Source organism: Columba livia, chromosome 5 (assembly GCF_036013475.1).
Source record: "Columba livia isolate bColLiv1 breed racing homer chromosome 5, bColLiv1.pat.W.v2, whole genome shotgun sequence".
NCBI classification, from domain to species: domain Eukaryota; kingdom Metazoa; phylum Chordata; class Aves; order Columbiformes; family Columbidae; genus Columba; species Columba livia.
In genome coordinates this window covers 56174489-56199392 of record NC_088606.1, presented here as the reverse complement: position 1 = coordinate 56199392, position 24904 = coordinate 56174489, and the positions used below count along the sequence as shown (strand labels likewise).

At 38.2% G+C, this 24904-nt stretch overlaps 1 protein-coding gene across 2 annotated transcripts; it reads right to left on the bottom strand.

The window, feature by feature from the left end:
• Nucleotides 1-1231: 1231 nt before the first annotated feature.
• PSMA1 (proteasome 20S subunit alpha 1) lies at nucleotides 1232-21601 on the bottom strand. Of its 2 annotated transcripts, XM_065065274.1 has the most exons (11): nucleotides 21533-21601; nucleotides 21307-21402; nucleotides 10113-10157; nucleotides 7113-7214; nucleotides 6526-6629; nucleotides 5621-5709; nucleotides 4830-4900; nucleotides 3766-3895; nucleotides 3055-3134; nucleotides 2085-2189; nucleotides 1232-1588 (listed from the first exon to the last, which is right to left on the bottom strand). In XM_065065274.1, the coding sequence occupies exons 1-11, from the start codon at nucleotides 21584-21586 to the stop codon at nucleotides 1532-1534; spliced, it is 933 nt and encodes a 310-aa protein (XP_064921346.1). In that variant the 5' UTR covers nucleotides 21587-21601; the 3' UTR covers nucleotides 1232-1531. The 2 variants fall into 2 exon arrangements, with proteins under 2 accessions (XP_064921346.1, XP_064921347.1); XM_065065275.1 differs by lacking the exons at nucleotides 21307-21402; nucleotides 21533-21601 and adding an exon at nucleotides 10776-10978.
• Between the last annotated feature and the right edge of the window lie 3303 nt (nucleotides 21602-24904).

Below are 24904 nucleotides of genomic sequence, written 5' to 3'. Positions count from 1 at the left end.
ACACAGCCGCACCACAGGGACACGGCCCCACTGCAGGGACACCCACGGCCCCACAGAGCCCGTGTGCTCCGCAGTGGCACAGACCTCAGCGCTCACGGGATCTGCCACGGGAACTTAATGCGCTTCCCTCGCTACCTCAGTTTAGGCCGTGAACAGCACGCCGCTACCCCACAGCTAGGCAGTGGCTCTCAGGAAAGGGATTGATTTTGGTTCCACATGAGCTGGGCTTTACTGAAGCAGAGAGCTGAAAAAAACACAGACACACAAGCTGGCTGGTAGCCTGTCCTGGTTTTGTTAAAAAAAACAAGTTTCTCTTTCACTGAATTTGCCTCTCAGCTAAAGCCTTCTTATTAGTTGCGTTTTCCTTAAAAGCCAGATACATGTTTTGGTAGACACAGCAATGGAATGTGAGGTCATTGCTAAGAATGGATGCACATCTCATGAGAGGGGCAACGAGAAACAGGTGACCAAAAACTGAGTATACCAACCCATTCAGGTCATACTTCATATCAAAGTGGAAGATCAGGAGGATATCGTCCCTTTTTCCTTATTAGGAAAATATTAGGAGGAAAATATCCTCTCCAACATTAGGAGAGGACCTTGCTGGCCATCCCTGCGAACTGAGGCCTAGTGACAGACTGAATCCAGCTCCGGTTGGCTGCAGAGTCCAGTCCAGGACTTTGGGTGCTGGCCCTGCAGTTGCTGAGACTTTCAAGATTGTTTTTTTATATTTTGTATTATTTTCTCTATTTTTATTGGTAGCATTAGTAAAACATTTTTAATTTTCCCAACTCGTTTCTTTCTCTCCTTCTTTCCCTCCCCATCGCCTGTCCTTCGTGGGAAGTGGGGAGAGAGAGGGACTGAAGGGGGAAGCTGGGAGGAGAAGGGGTTAACAATACCTCTGCCATGGTTTTATTATCACCCCACAATCAAAACCTCAACACAGCCTCGTGCTTATTCAGTCTACAACGTTTCTGGTGAACAGTCATAACCAGAAACATCTTTTCAAGTTGAGTTTGAGACAATGCATCCTCTTTGGTCCACAGCTCTTTTGTGGTTTTGTAGGCATTTTAAAGCCCTCTCAGTTCAACATTATCCAAGAGCAACACATTTATATATAGTAAGTAAATGCTCACATGGACAAATGGTCTAATACATAATGGCACCTTGATACAACAGAAGTATTTCAATAAGTGTTTGTTCAGATTAAAAAAATGAAACCCACAGCAGATTCCAAGAAAGTGATTTATTTCCACTTGTCCTTACAAGTTAAAGACAGTATGCTTGTCGTTAAAAAACAGTATCATGTAATATTTAGAAAATGATTACACCTTTCTTGTCAAAGAAAATACACCCAATTATGACGTCCTGTATACCTTTTAAGCATAGGTGGGTTGGTTTCATTCTTTTTAAAGAGTAATCCTCAGAATGTATCGTCAGAAAACGCATATAAGTGAGGATAAAGTTACGGCAAATGGATATGTTCCTGTATAATTAGACATACGTTGACACAGAGGAACTCATCCACCAACTAGTGCTCCATGGGCTCCTCTGCCTTTTCTGCAGGTTCATCAGCAGGTGGAGCAGGCTTGAAGAGAGAAGAAAAACACATCATAGCAGGGCAGAAAACAGCACATGACAAACCAGCTTTATCCTGGATTAAGCATCATGAGTGCATCCATGCAGATCATGTCAGCAAAGAGCTTACAAAGTGGTGTTACCCAAATTAACGATGGAGCAAGACAGAGCTGGTAATTAGGAGACTAAGAATGCGCATGAGAAACATATGTAGATACTTCTGTTGCAAAGAAAATGAAAACCAGTACTTGATCACAGATGAGGAAAGAGGACAACTTTGGAAAGGCCCATCACCAATTCAGCATAAACTGATTTAATTGGCATCTTAGTCTCCAGCTAAGATTATATAGTTTCATGTAGTGACTTCAGATTTTAAAAATCACATTCCTAAAACTCTACTAGAACACTAGAGAGTGTTAAATGTCGTAAACTTAAATGTGATGGGCCATATAACACAAAATCTTGTCTTTCAATAAAGCCTATTTATTTCTACGTAAAACACATACCTTTCTCTGTGGTCTCTCCTCAAGACCTTCTAGGAATGGTGCTACATCATCATCATCATAGATGGTAAAGTCCATGTCTTTGCCAACGATCCCAATGGAAACATTCTGTTCAGCAAAGTTTTGAAAGAAGTGAGAGGCATTTTTCTGCAAATAACTCTATGGCTTTACAGCTTTTGTGAAACAGATAAAAGTTCCCTCTCATTATGAAGAGACTTACTATCCTGTTTGTGTCTACTTAAGGAAAAAAGGGAATTTTGTGAGACTCCCTCTTTGATATCAAAGACTGCACCAGAAACAGAAAGGGAAGCAGATTTACTCCCTACGAAAGCTATATCATGGTTCAAAATCTTGTTAGTAAACCCACTTTTCAAGGATTTCAATTTATTTTAATTTTTTGTTTTATTTTTAATAACATACATGATTTAAAAAAACCAACATTTAATCTTATTTTGCATATTCATTATTTTAAGAGCTCTAAGTAGCAAGCTGGGCTCAGAACAAAAAAACCAAGGAAAAGGGCAAAGCAGGCACAAGCAGAACACCAACTAGCGGTTATCCTTAGAATTTTCTTGTTCAACAGTTCCTCAATTATCAGAAGTCTCTGCAGCTTCTTGATGCCAAGGTTACTCAATCGACTGTTTTTGCATTATCTTCCCTCACCTCCAAGGTGATTTACAGTGCTTATAATGCAAAGTTGTGATTCTAGTTGCATGTAATGTATCTTACAGACTGATCGAAGTTTAAAATAGAATGAAGCAACCATAGAGAAAGTAAAATCTTTCTTAGGAAAACTCAATCTGAGATAATTAAGGAAACTCTGGATAAAATGGTGATGTATAAAATCAAGACGATACTATCCACCAGTGTTCAGCTTCCAAATTTCAGTGCCAGTCATACCTTACACAACTTTTTTCATGGTAATTTCTAACAAAAATGGCAGTAAAATTTCTTAAGAAAACCCAGTATTTACCTTGGTGGTTAGATCCTGTTCAGCAGGAAGAGTCTCTCTCAGGGCACGCAGTCCATGTTTAACTAGCTCATTTAGATTACCTTAAAATGAAATCAGAAAGACATTTACTAAATATGTGCTATTATCTCTAGACATTCATTTCCCCTTCTTTCCACTCCTAGTTGACAATGAGAAAAACTGATCACAGAGCTGGTTCTAAAAGCACACCTTGAGAAACCAGCCCTTCCCTACGCTGGAAGTCAAATGCATCTGGTTTTGGCACCTGCCCTGCCTCCTCTACAGTGATAATCACACTCATTTTGCCCAAGTAGACATTGAAGAGCCTCTTCCTCACCGTTTCATATAAAAATAAATTCACCATTTTAAATGCACCACCTAAATACTTGCCCTGAAATACTATCCCTGCTCTGACAGGGAAAGAATTGTTCTTTCCTTGGGTTAAACAGAACATAGGCATTCAATTTTTTTTCTTTGCTTTTTTAAGCACAATTTCTCTTTTCAATCGAAATAATATGCATCCAGATGTTAGACATGAAGATTTGCAATATTTTCCTTACAACTTTTGTCTTAATGCAAATTTACACTTATGCCAAACTTCATTTCACAAATCCATCTTCCCACTTTACTAAATAGCAAAGAACGGAGCAGTAGAAGAAAAGCTGCACAACCGATGAATAAATCCCATTAGACAGACAGGGTTTCATTACTCACAGTCAGTAAATTCAGTCATGTGTCTCTCCAAGTACGTTCGCGCTGACTGTGAACGAGCACCAATGGACATTGCTTTGCAGTCAAAATAGTTTGCAGAGGGACAAGTCTGGAAGATGTGAGGACCCATATCCTACAGAGGGGAAAAAAAAAATCCACTAAACATACCACAAATGTATACATTCATACCAAATCTGCTGCTGGAACACATGGCATTTTCTAAAACACGGCTTTGATTTGTGGTACATCACACAGCTCATATGTACACACATACACATATTTTACACTGCTTATCATACCACTCCTCTTATACAATTCATTCAAAGCTTTCGTAAAGAACAAAACCAAGCAAATCTTTCTTTATACTTTGTTCATTAAGATGCAGTCTTTATGCAGGCAGGATAGCTGGCACCAAAAACATTTCCTTCTCTGTTCCATAAACTCTACTGTGCTTATTTACACTTTCAACTTCTTGGCTTGCAGTAGCTATTTGACACACATTCTGTCTTATCTGCACAAAAGTAAAAACCTGTTGTAGACTTAACAATGCCATGCAAGATTTCAGGCAAGATGACAGCTTCCTTCAACCTTCCTTATGTCAAAAATCTTCAGGGCAGCAATATCGTGCGTGCTGCACTAAGCAAACTGTTGCTACTAAACAAGTAAGAGAGAGGCCAGTGATCATTTCCACATCCATTTTTTACAAAAAGTATTTAAAACAGTGGTTTGTAAAACTCCGTAATCACTAGTAAAATAATCACTGTTATAAAGGAATCAACATTTTGATCCCTTAAAACATGAACAAATTTTAGTCTTGCCGTATTTTGCACCTTAAAATAATTAGTTTTTCCTTTTTGCAAATGTACACCTCATATAAGCAACGGTAGCATTAGCTATTAAAAAACATTTTTTAAAATTATGTTTTAGGGCAAGACATGGAAAATTATTTCCTTAGAGAATTTTGATGAGTCCACCTCTTCCTTCCTTTCTTAATATCCTTTTGCTGTAAAAAATTCCATTAAGCACATTTTCTTTCAGATCAATAGTAACTAGCACAGCTCACTTACATCATAACCTGCAATGAGCAGTCCTACGCCATATGGTCTTCTGCCATAACGCTGCGTTGGTATCTGGGTTTCTTAGGCAAGGTAAGGAAACAATCTCAAAATAACACGTTAATTACCAAAAACATTTTCCTAAGCCAAATAGAGATGCACCAAAATCACTAGTCTTTGAAAATCCTTTTGCAGCAGTGAAGACTACATTCAAAGAAACAGATTGCAGAACTTATCTGAAGTACTGACTTCTTTTTTACCTAAAGGAAATTTAGCGATTAGCTTTCCTGAAATAACCGAGTGGTGCAGTCAGCCAAGTCATATCAACAGTTCACCTAACGCTGCATGGCCTCATTCATTTCTTAGCCCTTTGAATTTTTTTTCTAGACACCTAAGAACAGAATCCAAGGTCTCCACTGTGTTCCATGCAGAGACAAAAGTTGCCACAGGGAAAAAGGGAAAAAAGATTTGAGCAAGCAGCTGCAATCCAGTAAGTGATCATATTCTGAACACTGAATTTACTGACCCTGCCCCACCTACAGAGGCACAGGGCCGTGTAACAGAAAAGCAGTGCTATGTTAAATGTTGCACAGCACTTTATTGCTTCTCTACCAGTTCAGTCCATGTTATGGGATATTCTCAGAAAGAACACACAAGCAATGTAAATAAAGAAAAATTAATTTAAAATTAACTTCTTCAACTTAATATCACTTTTAAGCTGCAATATAAGAAAATTATTTTATGAATAAGTATGAACAAGTACAAAGCTATAAAAGTGTTCCAAGTGTTAACAAAAAGGATACTGCTTCCAATTAGTGACACTAGACGAGAAACTGGAAGAGGTCTATCAAACACAAATCTAGAATCCAGACACTCCTGACGCATGAAATTGCTAGGAGGAACAAATAAATAAATATCAAACCAATGCACAGACAAAAGTCACGAGATACTGTCTCAATTCTTATCTGTTAAGGTAAGTGTATTTTTATTTCGGTTCTGCTCACTGAGAAAAAGGGTCAAAGGCATTACATAATTTCATTTCATCATGACCTATAATCGTCATTTAGAAAGCTGATCAAACGATTGAGAGAGTATTACAGTATTTCAGCCATACAAATGCAAAGAAGGTAGAAGTTCATGCAGGCAACAGACAGATCATCTGGAAAAAAGCCATGGTTAAATGGCAACATTTCTTTGCAACATTGCGGCATTTAAAATTTGTTCTATAAATTCTTCCTATGCCTTCTTTCTCCTTTCCTATCAAACTGAAGAACACTCCTTCCATATACATTCACCCATTTGATGAAACTAAGTGGCCAGCAGGTAAAAATCAAGGCCCTCTGAAGCTGACACAAAGTAGTTTATGTTTTTAGTAACTTTCTTAAATGTGTGCACACAGAGGCAGCTGTGAGGGAAATAAGTGATGCACTTTCTCAGACTGCTTGGAAACCCCGCCACACTGAAGAAACCAGACAGGACTGTGTTACCAATAACAAAACCAAAGAGCAAAATTTTGGGCCAAACAAATGAGATTTCTGCCAACTAGTTAAAAATCTGCCAGAATTTCACGCTGAGGTCTTTGGCATAGTGCAACAGAGCAGTAACTCAAGACTAATCCTTAAGTGACCATAAAATTTCATTCGCAATAGTCCACAAATGAACTTTCACTCGTTGCAGAACTGTGTATGTCAACAACTGAGCTACTCACCACAAGAGCCGTGCATCAGCAGTAAGTCCAGCAATTGAGATACCAATATGGTTGTCAACGTACAGGATTTTTTTCTGATGGGCTGCCAGCTCAGACTGTGCTCTCTACACATAAAAGGAGAAAGCTAAGTGGCAGGCTGAACAGCTAGCCAAGCACTGTGGAGAAATCTGCTAACATTTATAGCAAGAACTGAATATGATCATGAAACAATAAAAAAAACCCAAAACATTTATAAACTTGCAACAGAAGAGAAGGAAACCTAATTCCACTTCAGTAGGAAACTTTCAGAACAAAAGAAAGAACAAACACCCAAGCTTTGGGAAAGTAAATATATAGTTTTACTACTTAATAACTAATAAAAAAAAAAAAGGAACACATCTTTCAAAGGAAAAAGCAAAATCTTTCACTTCTTTCCTTCACCATTTTGTGAAAATCAGATTTGCATAGGTACTGAAAATATTTATAGTTCCATGCTGATACTCAAGCAAAAGGAAACTGGCATTGCATTTACATTACACATAGAAGTTCAGATAGCACAGAACTAATCTGCCAAACCAAATGTTTTCTACTAACAGCTTTGAAGTTACCTTGAGAGCGACCAGAACAGCATGTGTTTTCGACTTCAGCCCCACAGTAGCTGAGCCTTGTTTCACAGCTTCCATGGCATATTCTATTTGATGAATTCGGCCCTACAGAATAAAATCAAAGGTAATGATTCTAAAGTTAATCCTCTTTTTCAATGTTTTTCTTTTTTATTTTCAGATGTTCGATACCCCAACAGGTACACTTACTGCATAACAGTTTAAGCCTACAACCAATAGACTTCCTCAATTATGTTCTGCAAATACATCACTGCTAACTCACAAAAATCTGGCCATCAATGAGCCACTCCTTACTGCATATAAAGAAAGAGGAAAACTATAAAGAAATGGTGAATAATCATGACATTGTAAGAATCACAAGACTTTTGTCACTGTCTCCGGAGGAATCAGTATCTGACCTGAAGTGATTCAATAACAGAATTTCCAGCTGAAGCTGGACACTTAACTTTTAATCGAGTTTCCTGAAGACATGAGTCTTATGCAATTGTTGTGTCTCACCATCCATTCCCTAATAACTTCTGGACAAGTTATTGGTCAACTGCAATGAAGTTGGAAAGAGGAGTAGAGGTCTCAAAGACCATTATGTCCCCACAAGTTCTGCACAGGCAGCCAGCAGCTTTGCAGGAAAATAAGACAACGTCCTTTTAATGCAACCGCTGAGGGCAAAGCAGGTCATTTTCTGCACTCCAGCTGGCCAGCCGGTGTCCAACAGCCAGCACGCTCGGTGCTGCTGGGCTCGGACTGGAATCACCAGCTGCAGCACACAGCTGCATCTCACCAGTTGTGATGGAGAGGAATGTAGAAGCCATTATAGTGAAATGTACTGGGGAAAATCTACAGGAAATCATCCTCTATTAGATTGTTGAGGTTTGGGGTTTTTTTCATAAAAGGTTTTTTATTTTATTTACCTAGAGAAATACAAAGTCCACTAGATGATTAAAATGCCCTCATGTTCCCCTTCATCCACCAAGTTATAAATGGAATTTCAATAACAGGACATTTCCTGCCCAAGAGCAGTATGGAATCATTGTGACCTGTTCAACATGCATTTATCACTTTCATCAATGCCCTGCAAGGCTGTAAAAATGTGAAACCCATTCTAGCCTTTAATCACATATTTCCTTTTCTTTACAACAATATTTGAAAACATCCCCCAATAAAATATGATTATTCTTTGTTCCTATATTAATAATGCCAAGAATTGTGGTATCATATCACTGCCTTACCTACAGAAACATACGGAACAGTAATTGCAGCATAGTAGCAATTTTAAATGTCTTTTTTATAAAAGCCATCAACATTATACTTTTTTCCAATGCAATTTATGAAAAAAATTAAGTTAGCCGTAATAATGACTTCACAATATCAACTAAAAGTCTCAAGATAATGTTAGAATTTTAACAGTAACTTTTAAAGTAACAGACAGATTAAAAAATTTAAAATTAAGGTTCCTGATACAGAATCTGCCAGAGAAACACAATCACTAAAAGGATGAAAGCAGTTCAAAGCCATCTACAGCTATCATGGTATTGACTAAAGAACATTCAAATATTCAAGGTTGTCTTCATACAGGAGGTACAGTACGAAACATGGTCCATTACAACGTATGTTGAAAATGTATCTTTCAAACCACATTACTATATGATGAAGATTTTCAGTAGCAATACAAATGCACAAACGAATGATATACTAACTTTACACTAATACAAATTGCTATTTCCATTTTAAATAAGCCTTTAGTTTTGCTAAATCTAGAAACCAGTCAATTTTCAAGACACTGATTTCTCCCTAAGTATCCTATCTTAAAATGTCCATACCGAGAAGAGGCAACATCATATACACCCAAACTGACACTTTTTTTAAAATTCTAGAATATTTATTTTGAAATCAACACAACCTGTGTAAGTTTTAGAACACACAATGTATGTTTTTAATAACAATGCAGAACGTGAAACTGATTCACAGGTAATAAAATTTCAAATACGAGTGCAAATCTTATTATAATCTTAAGTACAGCAATAGCATGAAGCCTCCCTGCAGTTCCATCACACGGGAAACCAGGGCCATGCAGTTGCACAGACTTCACTGTTGTAGCACAATGTAAAGTCTGTTACGAATTATATGGCATGTAACCACTTCCATGTTCTAGCTCTTAATGTTATAATTATAAACTTTATGCAGGGAATTAATTCAGCAGCGATGTCTGTGGCCATTTTGATTCATACTGTGAATTCATACTGCAAAAATCAGTATCTCAGATTCCATGTTTCAGATGACCATACAGGTACACTCATTCAAAACACAGGCTTATAAGGCAGTAAAAATTGTGTGTACAAAAAGAGAAACAGGTGCTGTTATGCCATATTTGAAGAAATCAGCCTATTCTCACATAAGCACTAAATACTAAATTTGATTTTGTTCTGAACAATCTGAATACAGTAAAGCTTTTCATTAAAAACCAAAAAAGTTCTTCCGAATTGTAAACTGAATAGTTCCTTTCCAATATTAGCTAGTGAATAAAAGACACAAAGACGCAGCTGTGAACTAACACTGTGGAGATATAAGGTCAGGTTCAGGCTTTTTCATACCTTACTTACCAACTTCTTATTACAGGTCTGTAAATTTATCATAGACTCGCAAAATTGTTTGGGTTGGAAGGGACTTGTAAAGATCATCTAGTCCAGCCCCAACGATGATATAATGCATTTTGTACCTCACAGCTACATTCAGAAAGCAAATGCCTTAAGTACTTCGAGGTAACAGGACACACGTAAGCATCCTTCAGGTTGATACCGCAGAAACTTAAGAGACGTCCTAACACCCTTCTAGAAACCTAGAGCCTGTGAAACAAGAAGGGAGCAGAGAGCAGTAAGATTTAAGCACCTGAATACAGTCTATGCTACTGTGATACCATTGCTGCAAGAACGAATAAAAACAAAATAAAAGCAGGTAAAAAGCCAGCTAAGAAGCTTACAAAGATTTTACCTGTGGGCTCCACACCGTGACGTCGTTGTCATACTGGTTGCGAAACTAGAAGGGACAAAAGGAAATCCATTAGCACAGCTAACGCGGAGGCGGCGAGTGCGATGCCGAGGGAAGATCTGCTCCATCTCCTTTACAAAGCTTTTCAGGCCAGCTGTCTGTGCCCAGGCCCGGGACAGGGGCGGCTCTCCGGTCATGTTTCTCTCGCTGCCGGTGCAGGGGCTCGCAGGCACCGGGCAGCACAAGAGCCTCGGCCCACACACGGGTTCTGGTTCAGGCGCCGGTGCCGGGCGGGGGTCACTGCCCGCCCGCTCCCCGCGGGTACGCGATGCTGCTCCACCCGCTCAGCCCATGGCGGGGCAGCCGAGCGGCCCCGACCCGGCTCCTGCAGCGTCACGCCGGGCCGAGGAGGCCGCACCCCGCCGCCGCCGTGCGCTCCGCTCCCTGCCCGGGCCCCGCCGAGCACGGCGCGGCCGCCCCTTCCCCAGCAGCCCCGGCGCCGAGGCCAAGGCCCGACCCCGGCCCCGCATGGCCCGCGAACTGCTTACTCACCGCCCCGCTCCCTCCCTCCCTCTCGCCCTCCTCCTTCCCTCCCGCTCGCCCCGCAGCCCGAGCAGGTGTTGCGGGTGTCCCAGCCCGACCCGCCCCGCCCCGGCCGCCCCTCACCATCCTCCTTCCCCCGACAACGGCGCGGGCTTCGGGGCAGCGAGACGAGACCGCTCCGGCAGCGACCGCTCTGGACTGGAAGCGGCCAAGCAGCGCTAGCCGCACCCCGAGTCATCGATGGAGCTCACAGCGGATAGCCCCGCCCCGGCCGCGCATGCGCTGTCCCTCAGGGCGCGCCCGGCGGCCGTTGGGGTAGCGGGCGGTCGCGCGCAGCGCGGTAACCGCCGCCGCGGGGCGGGAGCCGGCGGGCGGGTGTCCCCGCAGCCTGAGCGCCCTGCGCTGCCCACGGCCCTCAGCTGGTAAAGCCCCAGCAGCTGTCCAACATTAGCAAACCGATGGAGCGTGTCTATAGAGATCCCTGTGTGCGATACAAAAATTCATGCTGGAGGAAAACTTCCACTGTGGAATTTGGAATTCAGTTATTTTTCTCAGTTTCACGTTAGCCATTTTATTAGTTTTGAAAAAGCTGTAGTAGTTTTTAAACTGCTGAAGATAAAGGCTCTGACGTAAAATCGGATTCACGTGCTGTTAATTGTCTTTGTACTCTGGAAAAACTCCCTCTTTGTTCTTGATGTTCACAGGCTGTGAAAAGAGCGGGGGAACAATTGTTACAGCCACCGCTAGAAATGTTTTAGGTTCTATCAAAATATGTTGGAGGACATACGGATAAATTCTATGACAGCTACTCTTTAAAAACTGATTAAAAACCAAAACAAACCACTGTGAAGTTCCCAAACGCTACCCTGAAACCAGCTGTGAGAACTTGTTCACGAAGTTGTGAGTTTGTGCACAGGCACTCAGGAAGGTACTGCAGAACCATCAGTATTAGATTCGTACTGGTTTTTCTCCTCGGTTGTTTTTGTTGGTTCATTTGGTTTGGTTTTGTTTTTTCCACTCTGAGGCAAACTGCGTTGCTGTCAAGAAAAAGGGATCTCTGTAGAGCGTCTGTGTGTTGCACCAACCTTGTGTGGATAGGGAAGATATGAATGGGACCTCTTGCTTCGAGAGGCTCCAGAGCCGAGCCCTGCCTCTTCTAAAACCACTGGAATGAGACTTTAAAGCTGGATTTCACTCATTGCCCTTTCATTGCAAGCAGGTGGTTTATGAAGTGCTGTGCTGCCCAAAACTGCAGGGAAGTTTTCATACAGTGTCCAGGCTACCAAAGGGTATGAGCTTTGGCAGTTCAGGGTAAAAAGTCAAATGAAGGCAGTTTGGTGGGAATAAACAACAGTCACTGTTAATCAGTTGTAGCAGAGGGGAAATCCTCTCGTATTTCTCTCTTGGAAAAAAAGGGTACAGGAAGTCTCTGGAATTATATAAAACTGAATAAGAAGCACTATTATGAATTTTATTTCAAAAATATTACTTTGTCTTTCTTAATTAAAGCTGCAGTTAAATTTCTAAGTGGGTCTTTTTGCTCTCAAAGATAAACTGCAAGTGCTTAACAAAAATGAATTGCTTATTGGAACTCTTATTTGCACAATGTAAAAGATTTTTATATAGTTGTAACTGAAAACTGCGTTTAAAATTACTACAAAATCTCCCCTACAGGATTGCGTGACTTAAGCATTAAGACAAAAGATAATCAATTATACTATATTCATATGTTTTATTTTTTTAAACAAGTATCCAGCTGCTGGATTTGCAGTCATTAAATTAGTATTCTATCACCTTTTGATTGTTGCGGGACCAGTGACACCTTCCTCTTACCACTGGAGAATTTTCTTTTTCCCTGGAGAGGGCTATGGTGTTGTCTAGGTAAAACAAACAAACACGCAAAAACCACAACAAACTAAAGACACTAATTTACATTATATTTTTTTGTTATTTTTAAGCTTTCTGATGAATAAAAATCCACTTGATCTGAAATAACTTCCTTTCTTCAATGTTGTTGAGTGTGCACTGAAACAGGATATATAAACATTTTATTAAGTGAGCTGAACAGCTTTCGAGTTTCATGAAACTCTGAGTAGAACTCCTGCAGCCTCTGCTGTAATGTCGTTCTGTAATAACTTCCTACAGCAATAAGGGACTCCCTAAAGATCCGTTTACTCCACCTACACTAACAGAACAAAAGACAGACATTTCCTCCTTCTTGGCAAAAGTGTGTAGTTTTGACAGAATGCTAAACTCTGCCAAGACCATTGTTCTGTAGATATACAGCAAGTGCTGTTAGGACTCACGATTTTAGTGATAAAAAGGCAGGATTTGTAAACTTCACATAGAAAATCGGTAAAAGCTGCATAAAAGGAGAACTTTGGGAAGCTATATGAACTATTGTGTGGGTTTATTAAATAACAACTTATGTATTTTCCTGAATAATCTTTTTTCCTTTATTACACAAATAGAAAAATATATTCAAAGCCAAACTAACCAGCTGTCCAGCTATTAAAAAAATTATTCTAAAGCAAACGGATGGTGGTCATGTGCCGGCAGGAAGGGCGGCAGGGGATGGAGTTCCAGCTGCTCCCCGAACTCCGGGCAGCACAGGTGTTACCGCTTTCCTGGCAGCAGCACCGGGGGATGTCAGGGCAGGAATGATCTCTGGAAGTGGAAATGCTCAGGAGGAAGGAAGTCATTCACTTCCTTCTGAGTGCTCCTGCTTGCCCTTCAGGCTCAGTGGGTGCTCTCTACAGGCAGGACTAAAGACAGCGGGTTTGTCAGGCGTTTCTGATTACATCTCAGTGCGTTGGTGTTAAAAAAAAACCTAACCTATTCCCCACTGATGTACTGGAACCTGGAGTGTAATATTTAAATACAAAAGGAGAGAAAGGAACGAACAAGGCAAAATCAAATAGCTCTTTTTCAGACAACAAAGGCATCAAATCAGAAGGGAAGCATTTTACATAAATTTTGCCCAAATATAACAAACTTTTTGAAATTAGTGAAGTTGGTCGTCTGTCAGTCATCCACAGTTGTTAGAAAAATTGAATGAAGGCCTTAAATGAGAGTTTCAGTAGAATTTAAATTATACATAAGCATCATGTTGACCACTGCACCCGAGAAAATGTCACGCTTGCTATACTTAATGATGTACAGTGGCCTGCACAAAATGATCTGACAGTTTTAGCTTCACAGAAGATAAAAATCCACATGACGAAAGGCTACAGTAACACAGACACAGTGGATAGACACAGCAGAAAAAACAGTGCTGAGTGACCAAGAGGGTTAACCTGCTGTTGCCTCCAAGCTGTGTTATGAGACACATCAATGAGGCAGCGTGGGACACAACTTCCCACTGATTTTGCCACTGCTGTATCTGATCCATTATTAAATATCTACAAAACTATCCCAGTTGTCCATATGGCAGGTATTAATTTTATATAATACTAAAAGCTATAGGAAATTGCATCAAACATTTTGGTAACAGTCATAACGCCAGTATTAAGATATGCTTGCATAGTTCTATAGAAGGTTGAATTAATAGAAAAAGAGCATTAAAAAAATTTACAAATTACAAATGTAATTGTAGAGAAAAAAAAAAGAGAACAGCAACCAGCAATCAACATATTACATCAAGAAAACCCAGGATAAAAGACTACAGGACTGTAAATCTAAACCTATCCTCACATTTAAATAATCTACTTATAAAACATCTATGTAAGGAGAAAATAGTATTTTCTCACTTTTAGTTTCATGGTTGGCAACCTGATAATCAGGATCACGTCAGAGAAATGAATACGCAATGGATAGCTCTGCAAAAATATGCTCAATGCTCAGTAACAAATTAAATGTTAGGGATTATTAGGAAGGAGAACTGTATAAATCCATACTACATCTGACACCATTAAGACTTGAACACTGACTGTAATTTTTGTTTCCCACCTTAAAATGATGTGGCAGTACTGAAGGCACTGGGAAAAGTGGAAAAAATTATTCAAATTATGGGTTAGCTTCATATAAAGAATGACAGTAAAGAGAAGTTTTTAGTCTAAGTAACAGATAAGGCGAAGTGATGAACACTTGTCAAATCACAACTAGCACGGAGATGCTGAACAGATATGATGGTTCTCTCTGTCCTCCAGCACTGGTACTGGGTGTCATTAAAAGCAGCAGGTTCAAGCAAAGGCAAGGCAAGAGATGTCATAGCTGTGCTGTGGAAACCTTTTCACCTGAACACATCGTGGTCTTTTGGTCATGTATTGAGAGAACAACTGGACAAATTCACAGACAAAGCAACTTTTGAAGCCACCTTACAATACTGCTGATACAATGGTTGAACTAAGTGCAGCAATGAAAAAACAGCTAACATAAAACATGCATATACAGTCTCAAGAGAAATTAATGATACTATTTTGTTCTATGTTATGTTTCCAGCATAGTTATAAACAGCATCTGACATCTGAGTGATGGCAGGCACTGCTCTGCTGAGATTAATATCCAGGAACTAAAAGGCAAGGCCATTACGCCTCCTGTTCTGCTGATTCATTAGAGGAAACAACATTCCACCAAGTCCCCTTTTGGGATACCACTCACCGCCAACATACATTAACCACTCTAGTGCTGTGCACTGCACTGCTGTAGTTGCACCGAGGTTTTTTTGGTAAAAGATTGCCTCTGCTGGGGTCAGTGGTAATGCTCCCATGGACTGCATGTTTTGCACTACATAGGGACAGCAGATTGCAAAATAAGAAAGAAAACTCTGTTGTGCCAGAGACATACTGAGTGAAGGCAGCATCTCTATCCCCTTGGAGAAGGACAGGTCCCAGGGAGCTTACAGAGCACTCCTGACAGATGGACAAGTGGTTACTCACAAATAGTTACTGCTGAGCAAGAAGGAATGGGCATATTACTGTAACATTATTCAAATAACCTACTTCAGTGTCTTTGGCCTGTATTTCATGGCTCGGAACTATAACTTCTTGCACTAAGAAGCCATTCGTATATAAAAGTCTTATCAATTGATCTCAATCCTCCTCCTCCTCCTCAAAAAAATCTGTTGCTTAATATCTAGCAATTGTTGTGAGTTTGTTACCATCCGGGGAAAGAAGTGGTCAATATCAGCCTCAGGACAGCTGAAGGTTCTACTTGCGCTGAAGAGGAAGGATGAAGTAAAACTCAGTAGCCAAGCAAAAGTCAGACTGCTCCTATTAATAGAATAGGTGGCTATGCCAAGAACACATGGTAACAAAAAGTGAGCTGCATTAGGCAAGTAACTGTCAAAGGTTTTATAACAATGCTTTCCCTATTGAAATGAAATGTGGGACACTGTAAGAAACTAAGGACAGCAAAATACTGAGACACAAATAATTTAATTTGTACAGACAGCTCCCTTTTCTGTATTGTGTGGTGAATGTCTATTTGATGATCAGTCATCTAGGCCAACACTAGAGAGGGAGTGGATACCTTCTTTGGGAACAGCGTACAAGACTTTCCTAAAAATTATAATCAGGAGAATGAGCTACAGAAGAGCGACCTTAAAACAGCGGTGCTCTTCCTTCCCATATTAAAAGAAAAAACCAAACCACCAAAAATTGGTCTTCTTGTAGTCTACAAATACTGGAGGGCAGAAATGACAATCACATTTGTTTCAGAAAACCCTTTGATTTGAAATGCTGTATTTAGTTGGACTACATTTACACCAAATTTAGTCTCAAGTGACCATGGTTGATAATCACTTGACTTTAAGTGCCTCTTACACTTCTCAATTCATTGATTTGTATCTTTCATTTTAAATGCCACAAACCCAGATCTTAATCTCTAAAATAAAACTGGGTTTAAATAACGGACCAATCAACCTTATTCCAGTCTGACATACATACAAACATTTCAGCTTCATGAACGCTGGTTGGTTTCATCAAAATAAGATAACTTAAAATTAGATTAAATTGGATATTGTCGTAATAAATTCAGGATTGAACATTTTGACTTAAGGGTTTTTTTGAGAACTGGCTTACTCTTTTGGCAATGTGAATAGCCCATATTTAGATTTAATGCAGGTAATAAATTTACTTCATTAATATATATTTTATAAGGTGAAAAGACTACTTAATTGTAAGCATTTAGGTATGACATTGGTCATATTTGATGACATTTTCATCAACTAGGTTAAGACCAAGGGCAAATATTTGACAGCTGCTATAAATGTATCTACTTGTCTTTAGAATCATTAAAAGATGATCTCAGGAATGCTCACAAAGGAAAAAAAAAAAAATCTATCCTTTTGTATTTAGTGCTGTAAATAGGCAAAATAACTTATCTCTATAAATGATGCCAAATTCCTTTCCTGTTCTTTTGCAAGTTTTCAGCAGAGGTGCAGACATTTCTTTCTCTGTGACAACCTCAGACTCATGTTGCCAAAGGCATTTTTCTAAACCACTGACCAATTTAAAACACTGGAATATTTTGTAATTAAAAATGTTAACTACACAAATTTTTAAAGTCTATTTGTAATATTTTAAAACCCAGAGCTTTTGTGAACTGACATCATTTGTCCTTTCCAGGACAGGCCTTCAGGGCAACTAACCTTGCTTGATCATCAAAGCTGGCTGGGAAAGACCAGGCAATGCTGAGAGCAGGCTAAAATAATCCCTCTGGAAAAAGAACTGCAGAAAAGACTCTGGCTCTTTCTGTGCAGCTCTGGAACAAACAAGGGGCACAAGGTTCAACACAGTAGAGTTATTGTAGCATATCCCGGTCATTGAAATAGCTTATAAGTTCCTGCTTGAATAAAACAAAAATATATTTAGAGATAAATTAATATGGATATTATTGCTGGTTATTTCTTGCAAGTGAAATTTATTTCTTTGTTCTGAGTGAGGAAGGGCTTCTGTACATTACTTATACAGGAGTAATATTTTGAGCTGTAAATTGCTTGCTAGCCTAGAAGTTATGATTTAAACCGTGTACATAGTATTGCCTGAGTCATCAAAAGATAACTGAAGAACTATTATAATAATTTACGGGAGTATTATGAAATTTATTATTTTGCTTCAATGAATGACAGTTATTATTTTAAGGTTCTTAGGATAAAAGATCAATTTCAGTGTGCATACAGCTGCACAAACTCTTTCAAATATATTGCTCCTGTTGATTTGTATTGTTGAAATTACTTTTGACTGACTATACCTGAATCAAAACTGAAGTGTCATCAGACATTCAGCAGTTGATATATATATATATATAACGTTTTGAGACAGGCGTCTATGAATCATGCAAAGTTCATGAACGAATACTACATCAGTTATATTAGTGATGAAATTTTTCAAGATTTCTACCTATGAAAGAATTAAGTATAATTGTCAGCACAGATTGGAATTAACAAATAGAATGATACAGAAATAAAGCCTTTATAATCCATAAGACCACTAATGGATCCTATTTCCTTATGACAGACATTATTGTCATATTAAATTAATGGCTGGACAAAGTATTACCTTCTTAGTTATGCATTTATATTCCATAAATATTTTACAATGAAGACTTACATGTAGATCACACAATAAAAAATTCTCAATGCTTTTGCTCCATCTACTATTGCCAAAAGTTTCTGCTTGAAAAATTGAAATACATTCACATACTGAAACAAATTTGCCAGAGGCTATTACATTAAGTACTTTAAAAAAAAAAAAAAAAAAAAACAGAAAAGAAAAGAGATATATAAGACCCTAGGAATGAATTACTATTCCTGGCAAGACATGAAGGATTTCTGTTGACACTTCTCTTTACAGGCATTTTCAAGTTCTACAGGAGTGTTAAACTTATTGTAATAGTCAGTTACTATTTAGGCAACAATTCTGGTATTTGTGAACCAAACTTTTCAAAAAATGACTCAGCCCATTCTTAGCATGGATTCAGTTTTTGATTAGGAAAGACTACAATACAGAATTAATATGCAGGAAGAAAACAGATATTTGAATAAGCTTTCGTTTTAAAAAGTCTTGCTGTCATCAGCCAGTTTTTTCTGCTGTTTGCCAAGCTCCTAATTTTGCTACATGGATTTTAACAGCTTTGCTGTCAGCCATATCCTGTTTTCATTGTACAAATTTTATTTGGCACTGCCATCTTTACTGCATATATTCCTAAACTAACAACAATGCAAGCAGAAATCTAAGACTGTCCTGACAAATGTGAGAGAGCTTCTGGCAGTGTAATGTCCATTGTCTGCAATTGTCCTGACAGATCACTGAGCTCAGATAATGCATGATAAATGCTTAAATTATGAACAAATTCCATTGAAGCAAGGACAATTCTAAATCCAGAGCATTTGGTGCAACATAGGCCTGGCTTCTAAGCCTGGGCCATGGAAGGATTCAGTGATGGGCCTCAAGGGCTCTAAATTGATTTCAGACTGCCACAATATAACCCTCCCTTGAAACTATAATAGCTAGCAAATATCTAAAAATTCCTGCAGTAGTTATTAGCATATCACCATACAGTCAGCACATCTGCATGTTTTTTATTTTCAGAAGTACATATCAAATAAATTTGTGACTACATGTATCTCAGCACAACAAATTCTGTGGCACCAAAACATTTTTAAGCTGTGTTTAATTACATCATTAAATGAACAGGAATAATTCTTCAGACAAAAGGTATCACCAAAGGGAATATTTCGTACTTGGAATAGGAAAAGTTAAAAAAAAGAGCATAAAATCAGAATCTTGGCATTTGTAGAGACCCTTTAAACTGTGCTATAATAATTAATAAAAACAGGAAGATATTATCCAGATTGGAAACTGAATATGTACCATACAATTTTGAAGTGACCATTGATGGAGGCTACCAACTTTTTGTTATGCAACTTGGTAATACAACTTGCAATATGCATCTTAAGGTAATACAATTACCAGAAAGCCATGTTTCATGGTGAGCAGCAATTATGAATGGATTTGTATTTCTTTTTAATATTGATTTGATAATGCAGCTTTCTATTGAAGGGCTATCAATATATATTTCTAATGCAAATCAGACTCATTAAACATTTCTTCAGAATACGTTCAACTGGAGTTTTAAAATCCGGTTTCTCAGTTACAATCTTTACATTATTATAAATGAATTTTTTTCACTGACTTCAGTATACCCACAGTTTTATTTAGATGTTGAACATGTAGTTGGTACTGTCAAATTTAAATAAAATTAAGAAAGTATCTACAATATAGTTGATTTTCTGCTTTTATTGCAAATTGGTGCATTTGTTTATGTATCTCCAAATTTCATATCATAGCATTTGCCTTGTGAATTTAAAGGATTAATCTAGATACTGGGTGTCAGCCTGCAGCAACATATTCATAAATGGTCTTCTGTATTTTGGCCTGAATCTGATTAGTCACAAATAAGGAAAGAAATTTAAAAATATAACAGGAATTGACAGAATAACAACTTTATTAATAATACAGTGCTATGCAACTGTAGCATACAAATAAAATGACAGCAGTATTTCATTGCTTAGAAGTGATTTGCTTCTCCATGAGGAGACTTTTGAGCATTGGTATCAAATTGACCAACTTTCTCTGGTTTCTAGCCAGGGGTGAGTTCATTAATAAAATCACTTCTACAAAGTGAAGTAAATGTGAATTTCATGGAATGTTTCTAAGCTCAGGAAATGCCATTTCTTAAGTTGCACTCCTGCATGTACACATCACCACTTTAATGTCTTTTCTTTAAAAAGGTGATAACAGTTTTAACATATATCTAGCTTTGCATGTGTTCCTTTTTTCCATACTTTTTCTTTGTTAATGCATATTTCTTTCCAAGATTGGCTGAAGTTATCAAGGACCTGTGATGAACGTTCACAAACACTTCAAAGTTCAAGTACCATTTCCGATCACTCATTCAGAAACAGAGGAAACAACTATGACATTGACATCCTACTAGTATGTAGAGGAGAAAAAAAAATATTAACAAACCCTTCAATACAATTCCTATAGTATCAACAAAAACCAAAGAAGCCACCAGCCTGGAAGTGCAGGGCTGAAACAGTTGTCAAATAGATGGAGCTGACAGGGGAACCCAGCGCCATCCAGGAAACTGAGCAGAATTCCAGACAGTGAAGCCAAGGAAAGGAAAATTGGCTTTTCTGTGTATCACAAGGAAAATTACATCTACTTGGCCAAATGCACTTGCCTTTATTGATTCTTCTATTAATTACGGAATTTCTCTGACAGGAAAAAAATCTCTGGGCATGTTAAAAAAAAAGGACTTCAATAATGAAGTTCAACAGAAAAGTCAAAATTATGTCAGATCTGCCTTATGTTCATCCTTAGCTATCAGAAGGATCATCATTATCCTCATTTATCTTTCATAACAACTCTGAAAATTAGAAAACACATGCGTGGTTGACATGATTGCATCTGTCTCCCTTAACAGCTGCTTACAAAAGGGTCTGGAAAACACTTTGGAGTAAAAAAGATGGCATTTCCCATTCACAGCCATGAGAAGAATAGGTCTTGGCTAACCACATTATTGTAGAAAAGTGTTCAGAACATTGTCTTGGACTTCCTGCCTATGATGTGAATATCTGAAATGACCTAATCTGTTTTACAGCTCATTCAAGAACTCAGGCAGATTGCTAGCAAAAAAAGTCTGATACCTGATATACTTCTGGAGACGGCAGCGTATCTCCTTCCAATCTCAAGTCACCCAAGGACAACTTCTGGTCAAGCAAGCAAGCATCTGTTACAAAGACCTGGAAAAATGGGTAATTAGAAGAACATCCTAATAATGACATTGCTCAGACTCAGCGACAAAAATTCTATACTTCAAAAAAAGGGCAAAACTTCACTAAACAACCAGAAGAAGAGTGAGTTATTTCCTACCACTTCTGCTTGCTTCTGGTACAACATTCCAGTTCGCACCCCTTTGTGGTCCATAATGCTCCTTTGGAATGGATGCTAAAGAATCTTGTTCTTTATAATTGTTTTATTCTCCCTGGAAACACAGAAGCCAAGAAAATTGCCTAAGAAATAAGGAGGAGGTGAAAGCAGAGATTGCTGTCCCTGCTGTGTCAAGTGAGGCTTGCAGGATTGTTCTAGACGACATACGACCCTCAATAACTGGAGTGTCAAACTTCTGGCAAAAATCTTTGGGCAGTAATCTGATAAAGGTCACCAGATGGTCACAGATCTTGTGGATATAGTTTGAGATGTACACAAGGTAGTTCCAAATGTGGAATTGAAGTGAGGCTGAAGAGTCCAGTCTTTCATGGAGCACAAGTAACTCAGGAGTTCTTAGAAAAGTACCTTTGGAAAGTACTTAAGAAGCATGGAGGGGAGGTGAAGATCTAGACCACAGGGAGATCTCTTCCTTAAGAACATGATAACATGGCAATAGCCTGTGTTGGGGCTCTCTGGAAAACATGCAGTGTGATGCTGAAGGTCTGACAAGCTTCTCCAATTGCTACTATGGTCATGGAGCTGACCTGCTCGTGAGATCTTGCTCAGGAATCAGAGGGTCCAACATATGGGCTTTTGTCTTTGTCTGGAGTAGAACTGTTTCCTATTCTGACTGAAACAGGGTGGCCAAAGGCAATTCTCTAGTCGTATTGACAGGATAATAAGCAATTTTGATGCTACTTGGTCCTGAAGAGCCCACAAACATAATCAACAAATGCTCCTGAAGCTAATGCTAATGATCTCAGCAGGCAAAAAGACAAAGTTGCCCACAAATATGGGCTATCAAAGCAATGAGAATGATTATCTGAGATTAAGAAACAATTGCCAAGATCAATGCACCTCTGAAAACCCAAAGAAACACCCAGAGTAGAATAACAATATCAGCAGTAGCCAAAACTCTCTTAGCTATAAGAAAAAATGAAAAAGTTTCAAAGTTGGGAGTCAACTTTCTACACACCACAGGTATGAAATGAGGAATCATTTTGATTCAGTAGACATATAAAAGCAATTGAGTAGAAAGAGGATTGTGCTTATTGTTGCATTGATATTATGCAGGGGGTTGATACTTGTGCATGTTCCTGCTGCTATAGGATTATCTGAGCTATAATACTAGGTACAGATACACTCTCAGTGTGAACATAAACATAGATTAGCTGATAAAGAGAATATTGAATCTTTGCCTAATTCAAACAAAGGATGTTTAGCTTACTACTAGTCATCAAGGAAGCTTTTTAAGCAAGCTAGCCCTTAGAGTGTCCCATAGCCTGTCTACATGGGAAAAAAAGGAAAAAGGAGGGGGAAAACGAGGAAAAAAAAAAAGGTGGGGAAAGAGAAAAAACAGATTGCAGATTTCTTATCAGAAGAAATGGCTTTCAGCTCTTGGAACATATTGTTTGCATTCCATGTCTAAAAAGTTTACATTTGTGAACTATGTTCAGTGATGAAGTAATTAACAATACATGGAAAGTACCTGATTGAATTGGTTAAGGTTCATGTTAAGTTAAATTTCTGCAAGTCATTTTGTCATTTATGACTAACTTCCCAAGTAACTGGGAAAGCACGTCCTGACTTCACAAACATCTTATAAAATGTCATGTCCATTTATAAAAATAGTTTATGTATGTTTAAGGTTAACATAGAGAACAAATGTACTTATGCATACTGCTCTGGCAACTGGAATCTTCTTACCTTACATATAGTAAGATAAATTATATACTAATTTCATTTATGTCCCAAGTCAGTATCTACTATAAAAACAAAGGCTTTTAGATGGACCTCTCGGAAGCATAATTCTGTTTATAGATCATTATTGCCTAAAGCCTCAGTATAAAAAATATATATTAAAGCAGAATTCCTGCCTATCCTCTCTAAGGTTCTTTTATTTTTGCTGGGTACTGTAGAGAATTTGGCCTCTCATCTCAAAACTGGAAAATTCCTTAGTTATTTTAATTTACATGCCAGATTTATATGTTTTACAGGAACTGAAAGTTCTTCTATTCACAAATATGTTAATTGCACAATTAGATTTGGTACAGACCTACTTGTGTAGGCTGAGGAAGTAACTAAATAGGATACATCCCAGGATTTCAAGTAACACCGTAACTGCCCCACGTACATTTTAACAATTCCTACCCTACGAAGTATATAAATTCAGTCTGGAAAATGGTTATGGTTTTTTTCCCCTAATATATCAGAAAGCATTGAAAGTTTAACTAAACATTTCCTTAAAGCTGGAATGCTGTTTTCCTTCTTCCTTCCATCCCTTTCAGAACTCGCATGAAAAATCCATCTGTCGTGGGAAGGGGACATGTTAATTAAAAAAAGGCAAAATTAAATTTATGTGTAAAGCACTTTCAGCATTAAAGAAAACAAATGTTCCAAGTACAGAGTATTTTTATGAATAGGACTATTTAAGTAACCTCACAATAAGTAACTAAGGCCAAAACAGTAGAACATAAAATCTTGTTTAAATCCAACCTTTAACAATACTACCTGACATCTGATGTTCACTTTTTAATACAAATTAACAGCAGCAATTTGAATACATGATGTATGCAACTTCAGTTAAAGTATGTCACTCAGCTTCTTTGGTGTTTAGCTTACCACCGGTGCATAGCTTTCCTGTAATTTTTATCTATCAGATAATGAAAACAGTGTGTAGTGTTTTAAATCCCAAAGGTTGCATGCAGAGACCTGCATTTAGGAAACTACTACATTGCAATAAGCCTTACAATAATTAAGTACTAAAAACCAAAGTGGTCAGGAATCAAACTTTCAAACCATTATCAAGCACACAGTGGTACTAAGCAGTAATTATTACTAAGTTTAGAGTCTTTGTAATTAGCAGGAGCAACAGATTACAGATCAGCATATTTTACAAATTGGCAAGTAGGTAAACAATAATAAAGGGTAATACAGGCACATGTTCGCTTCATTTACTAATTGTACTTTTTTTTCCCTAGCAATATACTGATGTAATAGTCACATTTAATAATCTAATTCTACTAAAGAAGAGATTTTGAATATAGCAATACAAGTAATCAAGTAAACATAGCACTGCAGCTTGTTGTAGATCAGTGCTAGTGAATGCCGTATCCGTGAAATTTATTATGTGACATCTATTCATCTTGAAAAAAATATTTGAATGCTAAGTAAATAAAAACCTCTGTAACTCAGTTCATGGTAAATGTTATGCTAATTGTTTTAATAAGGTACATGTATTTCATGTAACTTGCAGTTGATATAACATTTTTTCCTAATGTAATTAAAATTCCATCAAGGTTGAACTAGACAGAT

Excerpts from the sequence above, each read along its gene's own strand:
- PSMA1 (XM_065065274.1), bottom strand. The coding sequence starts at position 21,586 with ATGGACCACAAAGGGGTGCGAACTGGAATGTTGTACCAGAAGCAAGCA. Across the intron at positions 21,403-21,532 it reads ACCAGAAGCAAGCAGAAGTG|GTCTTTGTAACAGATGCTTG; the intron begins GTAGGAAATAAC and ends CCATTTTTCCAG. Across the intron at positions 3,135-3,765 it reads CATGACTGAATTTACTGACT|GTAATCTAAATGAGCTAGTT; the intron begins GTGAGTAATGAA and ends TTTCATTTTAAG.